The following is a 12,985-nucleotide window of genomic DNA, read 5'->3' as shown; positions in this document are numbered from 1 at the left end:
TAACACTAGCTTTCCAATCAGAAAATCGAAAGTAAAATATCCTCATAGTTACACTTGAAATACATTTACTGTGGGGAAAAAAAACTCTTGAGATTGCAGCAATTTTGTGACGATGCAAAAACTGAAAATGTACATTTTCATGTTTTCAAATCTTTATTTATATCCTTTTTTGTATATCTTGTTACGGTAGGCCTCAGAACACCAGGCACTTTTCTGTTTATCTTGCAACATGTTGAATGATACAGGTTGAAAATTACTTCTTTCTTTTTTTGTTCAGAAAATAAACTCCCTCTAGTTGCAGATGGGCTGTGTCTTCACTGAAAATGCAGAAAAAGCGCATTTCTTTCATTCCAGAGGCACTCCTCAGAGATTGGGATTTACTGAAAAACAGGAAAATCATAACCTTTTAGGTGCAGAGTCAGCCAGCACGTGTGTGGTTGTGTGTGAATTCATGCAAGAGTATATTTGCTCTCTGAATAACTGAAAACTAGAGCCCTGATGTGAGCATTGATGGCAGAATCTATGTATTCTTATTTCATCTTTGGAGGTCATTGTGGTTTTTCCTGACTGTCATGCTCTTTTTTAGTGGTTTTGGTGATTTATAGCTCTGTGTAGATGGATAGAAGTGTTTTTATGGAGAAACTGAAGTGTTGGCTTCAATCCTGGAACTTTAGTGCACTGAAAATATTAAAGATTTTGAATCTTAAGTCTCTAGCTTAGATTTTCTTAGTGCAGTGTCTAAAAAATCTGCTATGCTTTGGGTTTTTTAACACTTTATATTTGAGGATGAGCTTTAGAGCAGGTGTTTGTGAAAATATTAATTATGATTGTAAAGTGTATCACAGCTATGGAGACAAAATGATAAATGAAATCTTCATATGTGTTCATATGTAGAGTAGCCAGTTCTCCATGATTACTGTTTTATTCATTAACTTGTGTGATACAAATAAAATATCCCACATTCTCAACATATAAGACAAACAGCACAATATGAAGGCACAAAGCAGAGGAGATGTGTTATCACCATCTCTTTCACAATACAGATATAATTTCATGCATTGGAAGCATCGCAGTATGTGTGCTTAGCAGCTGAACTTTTGCCCACTAGACTGTGTAATTTAGATGAGTCTGTCACATTACCCAGTGTTTCCATAATGAATAAAATTATTAAAACATCATCGTAACACATACGAGGACACAGACCAAGCATGTATTGCAAAGGAAGCTTTATTGCCAGTGACAGAGGTGGAATTTCCAGAGAGGATTTTTTCCCCTCTACAATATATTGTCCTCTGATCTTGATACGAACAGCTCAACACTGGCCTCAAAAGTACCACGGTCTTTAACGCATACAGTTCACTAGGTCTGAAGACACAAGTTCCACCTCAACACAGTGACCAAATAATCACAATCACCGACCAAGGCGTCACCATGCAGCTATTACTGATGGGGTACCTCTGCATGTTCTTCCTTTGAAAATCATTGTCATGGCATACTTCCTATTAAACAGAACGACACATCCAATAAGCCGCAGGCATGGCTTTTACAAGGACACGCTCACAGTTACAATGGCACTTTATACAACTTAGAAAAAGACTGCACACAGAACTTGCTGAACATGTTTTATACTGTTGTAACAAACAAATTGTTGGAAAATGGTGCAGATTTATTTTTACAGTTGATTTGGTTGCTTTTTAGCTGTTACACCATTTATTGTATTGGATATACGAAATGGCTTCCACACAAAAGCCACTGGACAACGATCGATTGTGTAAAAAAAACAAAAAAACAACCCACTTGCCTAAACACAATTTAATGCATGGATGGCTATAGCTTTGTCGTATCAATTTGATGATTGGTTGGATTAAAAAAAATACATTATTCTTCTAAAAGAGTCAAAATGAATAAATAAATTATTGCAATTTCCAACATCTCAAAGGAATCTTTGAATGGCAGTAACGGGGACACAGTACTACTACCGGAATCCAGACTAAATCTCAGAGCACTTGCACTGTTGTCATGGCAACACCTCCAATGATAGCTGATCTCCAGAGTGAGAGAAAGGAATGGAGGGGGCAAATCATACATTACACAGCTTTTTATTATCAGAAATAATGTCTGCCTCCACACAACAGCTTGAATGCAGCGTCAGTTCACTGCTGTGTGACTTACAACAGGCAATTTGAAAACATAACTGTTATCTTGGAGCGCTCTGCTCTGATTAAATTGCACACTCCGTGTGACAACCGCAGAATTAACGGTCTCATCACTGGTACTTACGTTGTGGGTTACTGGAGTGCAAAGACTGATTAAAAGTAACTGATATGTTCTTTGGTTCAAAATATATAGAAGTTGTCTGTAGACACCTGCACACCTTCTGCATAATAAAATCATCAATACATCTTAGACTAATTCTATCATTGATTAAATATCTATTAAAACTCTGTATAATCTCTTCTCTAGTGAAACTAGTAATGAAAAAGAGAAAAAAAAAGATTTTGGAAAGGCAATATACTGTATGTCTCTACTGTATGTCTACACTTTATCCTGTACAACTTATAATATGCATTTCTTATGACACATTCACAATGCATGAATCACAGCGAACACAGCTTAGATAAATACAGCGGTGTAACAGCGATGTTACGTGAACATCCCACTTGATCAGACATTTATAACTGACTTGCACCTGCCTTTCTATCAATCATGCAAAACAAATTAAAAAACTCTATTTATTAGTATTAGTACGAAAATAATCACTACTACAACCATACACACCCACTTACTGTTTACATATTGAGATATACACAAGTTTCAAACTGTAGAGTCGTCCACAGTTTGAACAATATTTAAAGGTACACAAAACAAAAAGAAAAGGGGTGGGAGGGGCAAATGAAAGATCCATAGCTGGGTTAAACGAGTAGCACAGAGCAGCACTGAACTCAGTGTAGGCACAATCTGCTTTTTACATCATCAACGACAGCCCCAAAGAAAAACCACAGCTACTGAAACACAGGTGTCCTATAAAAGCACACTTAAATCAACAGGTCAACAAGTAGACAGTACATTTTGACACTGCATAGAGTTTAAAACACAGTCCAGGCCAGCACTCATCTGCACTGAGCTCACGCCACCAAAATTTGACTCTAGCTATGAGCATCCACACACGCACACACACATACACACGTCTGTGCATGTGTTCAGCAGGTACATCGCTGTTATCTAGACTCTCAGATATCCCCATTCTACTGGGTTACTCAGTTGGCCTGGACTGGTTTTGGACCCACTGCAACGCCATTACAGTCAAGAATGTACTGCAGACAACCTTGAGGCGGGCGCCCAGCACCGTTCTTGGTGGGTTCACCAGTAATCTCTCCCTTCTGCCCGGTCCCCTAAAAACAGAATTCTTTTTTTAGGAATTTACTCATTCAACAGTTAATTGGTGAAAAATTATAACAACTAAATAATTTTTTAATCTTATAGTACACACCACTGACAATATTCAAAAACATAAACAAAACTAGCACAACGCTACTGCTTCTAACTGCTGTGCCTGTGTGTTGCTTTACCTGGGATGGTTGTATGGTGGTGGGTCTCTTGGGAGCATTAGCTTCTTTCTCCGCTAACTCGTTCATTTTTGCTAGCACCATGTCTGCAATGAGCTGTCGATCCTCAGCCTGGTGTTCACCTACCAGCGGCATGGAAGAACCAACCACCTGTGACAAGTGGAAGATAGTTACAGTAGAGAGACAGCAGAGGGCAGTGTCTTGTGAAAAGCTTGGCCTAATATAAAATGTGACATTCATGTCAAACAGTATATTCAGTATGTTTCAAATGCACGAGCTGACTTTTATAGATGACAGTCCTAGACTCCTACCTCAGTGACGTAGTCTCTGCCATCTTTCCCATGGATAGCTTTAACTGCACAAATATCCAGACCCCCGAAAATCTCTGAGCAGGTGTCAACCCACATCTTGTACCTGAAAAAAAAAAATGTAACTTGAAACCAACTAAATGCATTTAGGCATACAGACATCAGCTAAGAACAGGAAACTGAAGCTACACCAAAACTAAAAAATAATGCTTGTCTGATGAGTCTTAACTTCTACTTTAATACTTATATTGCAGGGGCAGAAACAACATGAAAACATGGATCCATCCTGTCTTGGACTAATGATTGAGTCTGGTGGTGACAGTGCAATGATCAGGGAGGATATCATATTTATTTAATTAAAGGCCTTTAGTACCAAGTGAATATCATTTAAACACCACAGCCTACATGAGCATTGTTGCTGACCATCTATCCCTTTATAACCACAATGCTTACATAAACATCAAACACTGACTGTAGCATTCTCACCTATCAGTCATGGCCACTTGTTCAAGCATAGCTGAGCCCGTGTTGGTCTTCCAGTTACCAGATATGGAAGTTCTCCTGATGTGGGTAAAGTGCACAAATTAAAGCAATGTCAGCCCGTCTTCTGTTTTTGTTATAATGCCAAGCAACAAAAGTGTTCTACATACATGTAAGCTTTGTAGTCGCTGCCAATCTTCTGGATTCTGATATCGTACTTGGAGTCAATGAGAGGCTCTGTGGTGGTGTAGGTCTGGGTAAGAGCCACAACACTAGCTATGTCCTGGAACTTACTGTGGTTGTCCACCTTCACCTGTGCACAAAACAATTAGACAGAAAACAGTAAAATATAGAAAACAGATAGTTGTTTTAATGAAGAGAATATCCACAGTCTGCATACTTTCATATTATTGCAACAGGAACAATCTGTATACCTTTCCAATACCAGAGTGGGCGTGTCCAATCTTCACAACAACAGGAAATGATGGCATGCTTACCTAAAGTAATAAGTTATAATTTAAGTTATTCCTTACGTTATCCCTTCACACATTAACAACGTTTTTTTAATGTCAATATCAAATAAAAACATTTTCAATTTGTGCAGTAAAAGTGGGGGTGATGACGTGGTTCTCACCATTTCCTTGTAGTTAGGGTAAAAAGTCTGTTCGATCAGAGGGAACTTCTCAGGACCTAACTTTCTGCAGGTGTTGATAAGCTGGGCAAACTGCACATGCATAAAGGTAAACAGACATATATAGACATAACTGACAAACATACAAAAGTTGGAAATTGTTTCACAGAATTTTTTTAAACTATATGAAATGCAAACCAGAACCAGGGCATTCAGAAAATTTCAGTGTTTTCATCCATCTGCCTGCTACCATTGTTCTAAGTAAACCACTGCCTGACTGCTGATTGCATACCGCCCACGGCTTGTCACACAGGTTGTAGATGGACTCGAGGGAATTGATGCTTGGCACACCACCATACTGCAGGCCAATGATCAGGTTGCGAAAATCTTCATTCTGGGTCATACTGAAGGCATGTTGACGAATGAGGACAAAGTCTGGCTTGAATGACCTAAAAAATAGAATTACAGCATAGATGTGGCAAGAACTCATCATAAAAATGACAGGCTGTTTAAAGTGTTGATAACAATGTAGATAAATCAGGTAGGGACTGTTAGTGTATATATATTGATTTAAAAAAAGAAAGTGAAAGTGACTTTGTCATTTTTGCTTGCAAAATAGGCAGAGCAGAGTGGTGAGCACTGTTGCTTGTAGGGTTTGCCTGCTCACACTGTGTCTGTGTGGGTTCTTCAGTTACTCTAGCTTCCCACAGTCCAATGCATGTTAGATTAATTGGTGAAGATGAACTATGGGATGTGAAGTAGATGAGAAGTGTGCAAAGTAAAGGGCTGCATGAATGTATGGTTAGATGTGACTTGCAGTCTAAAGTACTTTGAGTAAAACTAGAAAAGCTCTACATAAACGCCAGTTTATTTTCATAGAAAATGTATTTAAAATAGTAGTTTTTTTACATCTTCTATGTGTGTGTTTGCTTGTGTCTTACCTGACAACCTTGGTACCATTTCTCAGAACCTGCATGTTAACATTGCAGGTTCCATTCGCATGAGCTACGACATTGATCTCGTTGAATTCAGCCTAAGAAGTTGATCATTAGAAAAGAGAACAGTGCATTTAAACTCATGAACTCGCATACTCTGCACTCAATGCGTACTTGCAATGGATTTAATTTGGCTGATGAATCGTACCTGTTCCACTTTGATGTCATAATCCCCAAGTATTTTCTTTCCGCGGAATAATTTGGCCCTGGGTAAAAAGAAAGCATTAACTTTTAATGTAATCACAAATTCAACAACAGGATTACAGAGATTTCTAAAATAGATTCAACTAACTACACCTCTGAGTATAATGATCATATTAGTTTTTACTTTGCAACAAATATAACACAAAATATGGATCATAAATCACTGCTGAATATGTGCAAATGTGTGAAGTGCATGAAGTATTACAATCCAGACACGTCACTTTGTGGTTTTCTAACTGCAGATTTCCAACACCTTTCCCCCTCAATCTGGCAGGGACATCCATAAAACATTACAACACTTAAAAAAACGTATTTATAAAGCCAAGCCTTACACAGTCTACACAGAGGTGCAACTGAGCATTTCTGACTGCTTCGTCCAGTAGCAGTGGTGCCTACGGGGATAACACGGATGATGCAATGAGGCAACATTCACTGAATTCAAAGATTCCCAAAATGGTTGCACCTTTCAGACTTGTAATTCAGCTCTTAAAAATAAATGTGACACCCCACATTTTTCGTCACCTGGATCACTGCTGAAGAGGAAGTCTTATCACGGGGTTTTACGATTAAGGTGGATCAGTGACCGAAAACTACACAGGGATGAAAACTGCCAAAGCCTCACAGCGATTTTGTGCCCATTATTTCTGTGTCTCTTACTGATACACAGGGGATGGCCCAGACAAGATAAGCTGTGGCCACAGATACTACTGGGGCAAATCAATACTAAGGAGAGCACAAATAAAGATCCTTCCCTCAAGTTGCCATTGTTAAGCTCTAATTCTGGTTTGAATTTCCACAGGTTCAAGTTCAAGTTCATCTAACTAAATCAAGTAATAAATTATTATAGTGTCAAGGGAAATTGTACTCTACTACTTTTAATAATATAAGTGCATGTAATCATTTGTGTTTAGAAGTATATAGTTGATGGCATATTGAAAGAATGTCTCATCCTAGGAGGTCTGTGTACATAAATTATTACCTTCTTTTATTGTTTTATGATAGGATAAACGTATATTCCAAAATGTAATGAAAATTTGTAGACAACATGACATTACATATAGCTATATTCAAAGAAAATTTGTAGACAACATGACATTATGGTGGTGAAGTATATTTTGCAAACATGTTTTTCACTTCCTACTTGGTCTTCCTTTTCATTTGCATCACCCTCCTGTCACATAACCTGCACTCCCTGCGTATTTAACAAGGAGGAAAAGCTGAATAATTCATTCAAAATTTAATTAGAGCATTGGGATCTACTTGGCTGCTGAAGAAAACAAGCATTAAAATATGAATCACCGCTCTAATATTTAGGAAAATGAAGAGCCTGCTTTGCACTGCAATGAATGCTCTCTGCCAACATACACAAAAAAGATATCATTTCCAAAACATGATCCCTGAAATCAAGTACATCACACACGATAAGTTTTATTTTGTACAAATAAGCTTTTTTTAAATTAATATTTATAAAAATAAAATTTTTAACATAAAGAATGACTGTATAGAAGAGGTGTTGTTATGTGATTGATTCATGGCTATTCACTGTGCAAAGAACTTCTCAGCTCAGCACACCGAAAAGGCCACCGATGCCAGACATTTAAAGAAGTGATCTTTCAATGCACTGCATTAATATGCATTAGAATGTGGCTGTCAGTCCGCAGCCCACATCTATACACATTCTGTGTCAAGTTTAGCTTTCGTCCAAAAACCAATGACTTCATTTTTATATAAAGCTATATTTATTTCTTCCTTTGGATTTGACTACTGGCTTCACACCTTTGTGCATACGGCTGCTCGGTTTGAAACGAGGAAGCATGACAGTAGATGTTTACATGGATCATTGATTTGTAAGAATCAACAGGGGTTCTTTTGCCTTGAATTAAACATGAGATTAAAAAACAAATAAGAAATTAATGTTTTGTTTTCAGTGATAACGCTTTTAAAACTACTTCAATCTGAAATATAAATAGGAAAAATGGGATATCATTGAAGCTGTGAAAGGTTACTCATGTAGGATCAAAAATGTTGTTTTCAATGGGATATTTTTTGCCCTTTGGATAAAATGTGGCAGTTTTTGCATAGCTTAGCCATTTTAAGCTCATTTAAGGAACTGAGACAAGAATTCTAACATCCTAACATTAAAAAAGTTAATATCCTCTGTCGAATATGAGCTATATTCATTCAGCACAGCCAAAATAGCATAAAAATATAAAATGAAATGGCACACAATGTCCCCAGGATCATCTAAGGTTTAAGGGGATGCTGGTTTTGGCTAAATGCTGTAAAACATTTGCCAAATTAAAGATTGCTGTGAAAGACATCTTTTCAGATGAGTCACTGAGGGCTTGGTAAGCCAGAATCCTTGCTGAATGTTAATGTCTTATTACTTTGCTTGCGTAACATTCACTCTCACATATTGGCAATTTCTGAACTAGATTAAGATCACAGCATCTTCTTCTGATATCAGATGAAACAGTAGACTAATTGTTTTTTTTTTTTTTGGTAATTTTTAACATTGAGCGATTCAATTAAAGAAATGCTGTTTCTGAAACTGAGCTACATTATATAGTGTGTGCAAGGAACCAGGGCATCTCAGCCATTAGTCTGATAAGTAAGACCATCTGCTCCTCCTGTCCTGTAAAAGCAAATTATAGCACAGCCTTCCTGGAACAAAATAAACAACTCTTCATGACTGACAGCCTCATCTAACAAGTCAAACACTGGCTGAATAACAAAAAGCATCAGTCTGTGCTCTGACCCTGGTAAACACCCAGATTTTATCGACACACTGTAAGTATTCTGCTTAGCTTGTTGAATGATGAAGAGAATAGCATGTCTATACTAATGTCTGCTGTTTTCTCTATATTCTAGATTTCGTGTCATTCTACGCTTACTGTGATTTCGTCTTTGCCCAGCTCTGGGTACATAAAAGACATGAGATGTCTAATAATAAAACATATAAGTTACAGGCAGTTAAATATGTTACAGAAACATTCAGAAGTGAAAAATGAAAAAAAAATATAAAATGTAGGTATTGAATGTTTTTGAAAGTAAACAGAATTTAATGGTTGAGCCTTCTCACAGATGCAATTAGCCTGGAGACCTCTCTTGATTTCAATTGTGTCCTGGGCCAGCAGGTTCTCATTAATCTTCCTTACATTTGCAGCATTGTGCAGACAAAAGTCTGGACATCCTGCCACACAGTGAGCATGTAAGCAATGCAAAGCAAAAACTTACACTGTGCCGACATTGCAAAGGAAAACAAAACATGTATTAATCTAAAAACATCTTTTCTGAAGCTTTTTTCATGGAATTGTTCTAAGTTAGGGTTTTTTATGCCCTAAGCAGAATGAGTACAAACAAAACAAAGCAATCCCAGCCTACACTATGTAAACTGATTTATACTGAAATAGTGACTTTAAATCACTAGGCAAAAGGTCCCATAAAACCTGTCCCAAAGAAACAAAACCTAGTCAAACATGTAATACCTCCCTCGTGGTGATATTGAGCAGGCCTAAAAAAAATAGATGCAGCCCTCAGAAAGAGGAAGCCCTTTGAAAGCTGATCTCCAAAGTGGCTATGCACTAGATGCACATAAAACAAGAATATGATTGCAACAACAGTTAACTGCACATGTTATGAACACTTCAAGCTTCAAAATGGATTTATCTGCAATATAGGTACCGTCAGGGCAGATAATTACCTAAGGGTTTTACACAGGAGCTTCTACACATCAGCTCCTGTTGTATACTGACAGAAAAAATAATGGCGCATGAAACATCCTATCAGCTCAACCTACATTATCCATAAGAAAAGTCTTTGATGAAGGGCAAAACTTTAGTTTAATATATTATAGCTTGTTTCTGTGCCAGATATGCAGAGCAATATTTGATCTTCCTTTCCTCTCATAAGAAATATAGAGCAAGTGAATATAAAAGCTGGCATCCATCCTGCTGACGAGGGTCTCATCTTATTAACAATGATCAGGGTTTCTAATCCATTAATGGCCAGGCCTGCACAAATAAACACACACACAGTGGCATTTAGCTAAGGTTGATACATGATATAGAATAAAGGTAACATATTAACCTTCTGAGACATGATGTGTTGACAAGCTTTACCATGCTGTCTACCTATTACTATATGCTTCAATTATTGGTGTTTTCATCCATCCAGCGAGACATTTTCTTAACTGCTTATCCACTTTAGATACACGGGGGGCTGAAGCCTATTCCAGCTGATTTGGAGGAATAACATACTACACCTTTGACATGGTCACTAATCATCCTACATTATATGGCAATTTAAAGCTTGCACCACTGGAAGAGGGTGGGTGGTGCATTTTCTAATAATCCTGTTCTTTGAATTTCAAGGCACTCACAAATAACTGTAAGATATTTAAAGCCATTTCTTTGTTTAGACAATGAAACATTAGCTATTGCACTAGCTTTTGTTTTAAAGGGTTACACATGATGTGACAAGCATGTACACAACATCACGTCTTTAGTAAACAGATGCCGTGTCTAGAGGCTTTTTGGCAAGTGATATAGCTGAGGGTAATCTGTTGAAATCATATGAAATTAAAGTACCTAGAGATGAATAAACAAATTTCACATTGGTGAAAATACATGCAACTGCAAGATATCTTATGTGTATATGTTTAAAAATAAAGCAAGCTGATTTTTTTCATTCTTTTTAACTGTATACCATTGTATACTCCGTGGTATACAGTTAAAAAGGCATCAAAGGCATTAAAGAGTTAAGTTACAGTTCTATGCTTTCTATGTCTAGGTGGTAACTGAAAATGACTGGATATACTGTCACAAAAGGATGCAACGACTCTAGAAGACATGCTGCAGTGAAAAACATGCCAGCTGTGTAAATAAATGTTTGTCATGTGGTGAGAGAGTTAATCAAATATATTCTGTTGTTTGACAACACGAAAAGTAATTTCCATATAAATCCATGCACACACTCATTTAGAATATTTTAAGTCCTTCAAGCAGTCGACTGACAAAGATGATTGCTTTAAGCTACCTCTGACTAAGATCCCCTAGGACACGGACACTGCCAGTACAACTGCTTAATGCCTTAAGGTTATTGAGGTTAAGGGTTGAGAAACATAACTATGTTATACATTTTAATGTTGGACTCACAACTAAGACAACCGTATGCACCATAGGTTTAAGGTTTGTCATGTGATCTTCCATCAGTGAGCAGGGGAAACCCCATTGATTGAGGGGAAGCACTGCAGTATTTAGGCTGCACACAGAAATAACATGCAGTTCTCAATGCTGCACAACCTGTGGAACACCATTCCTTTTTTAAAATGGTGAAAAATCACATTCCAGGGCAGTATTTCACCATTTCTAATTAATTAATCAGATTTTTGCACAGACAGATGCAAAACTAAATAAAATGATTAAACAAAGCATTTGCATTTATTACAAAAAAGAGCAAACAAAGGACAGTTAAAGTCCTCCATCTTGGGATAATGGCATTACTGCTGAGAATCAGTGGATTGTTTTTGATTAAGTTTTGGCTGCCTGAGTGTATTATTCTGAACACTGGTATGGTGTAACATCAAACCACAGCAGCACTCCCCATTCATCTCTGCAGGGTGCTTGATAGAGATGTTGTTTCAGCAGTTCTTTAACCATTACCTAACAGCTATATGGCTGGAACATAGAAACAATGCCTACAGCAGCATAGGAATGATACAAGACAGACAATATAAGAGCAGCATTTTCTCTTACCACTCCTGTTGTGGTTCATCAATGACCAGGAGAATTTTAAACTTCTTAGGTGTCGTGACTTGGGTCTGCTCCACTAGCCCTGCAGAGGCAGCTGTCTGCTTAACAACGTTGGTAATGGAACTGAAGAAACCCGCTCCTGTCGATTGAACTGGCTGGGGTTTCCTCTCTGGAGCAGGGGAAGTGGCTGGAGGTGTTGGCCCAGATGTCGGAGACTTGGCAGGGGGGTTGGAGGCAGGTGGAGGAGGCTGAGCAGGATCGGGCCTCTGAAGGTCTGTCATGTAGCCATTGGGCAGGTTGGAGATGAACGTGCTGTCTGAGAGACGCCGACGCAAATAATTCATGGCTGCAGAGGAGCAAGAAGAAGAGTCAACAAGCACTGGGTGTGGAAAAGTATTGTGCCGAGAAGCCCCTGTTCTCAGTGGTACAGCTGATAATGGCTGAGCTCTCAGTGCAAACTCCCAACAAATGTATTCCCTCTCAGCTCAGTGGAGCATCCTCGAAGCTCCCCCTCACTGGCAGTGACGCTACACTCTCCCGTAGCCAATCACTTTACCCCGTGCTTTCCTCAAGCATTGCAAATGATGCTCTGGCTGTGCCTCTCCTTCCTGCTATCGCCCTCCACTCTCTCCTCTCTCTCCCCCCAGCATGCCTGCCTTTTCTACCCCTCCCCCATTTTCTATTGCCTTAGAGACGTCATCTTTTTTTGAACCAGAGCATGAAAAATAGAGGGGTTTCCAGTGAAAGTGCAAGAGGGTGTACTGTGTACTACATCACCCTCCCCTTACTCCTACTCCCCTTGTTACTCAGGTTCACCCTGCCCTCTGTCTGGGTGCTGTTTTTCCTGCTTATAGAATGCAGCCATGAAATCTAAAATGGCTGTTAGGACTGGTGAATGAGAAGGAGCGTCATCAGCCGTCCCTTGAGACACAAATTCATGCACTAAAACTCTCTGTCTTAATTGTTTAATGAATCTCTCTCTATGTAATAATTTTTCTTATTATAATTTACTACAATACTTGTTTAATTTAAAAATATTACAAAGTTA

At 38.3% G+C, this 12,985-nt stretch overlaps 1 protein-coding gene across 1 annotated transcript; it reads right to left on the bottom strand.

Moving 5' to 3' along the window:
* Positions 1 to 878: 878 nt before the first annotated feature.
* On the bottom strand, positions 879 to 12,422 carry syn2a (synapsin IIa). The gene is made up of 11 exons (XM_031753694.2): positions 11,941 to 12,422; positions 6,129 to 6,186; positions 5,927 to 6,018; positions 5,278 to 5,434; positions 4,989 to 5,078; positions 4,789 to 4,851; positions 4,525 to 4,667; positions 4,361 to 4,435; positions 3,878 to 3,980; positions 3,570 to 3,716; positions 879 to 3,392 (listed from the first exon to the last, which is right to left on the bottom strand). The coding sequence occupies exons 1-11, from the start codon at positions 12,279 to 12,281 to the stop codon at positions 3,258 to 3,260; spliced, it is 1,404 nt and encodes a 467-aa protein (XP_031609554.1). The 5' UTR covers positions 12,282 to 12,422; the 3' UTR covers positions 879 to 3,257.
* Positions 12,423 to 12,985: the final 563 nt, after the last annotated feature.

Source organism: Oreochromis aureus, linkage group 20 (genome assembly GCF_013358895.1).
Source record: "Oreochromis aureus strain Israel breed Guangdong linkage group 20, ZZ_aureus, whole genome shotgun sequence".
Taxonomy (NCBI): domain Eukaryota; kingdom Metazoa; phylum Chordata; class Actinopteri; order Cichliformes; family Cichlidae; genus Oreochromis; species Oreochromis aureus.
Note: the sequence above shows the minus strand (reverse complement) of the source record. Positions and strands in the feature narration are given on the sequence as shown.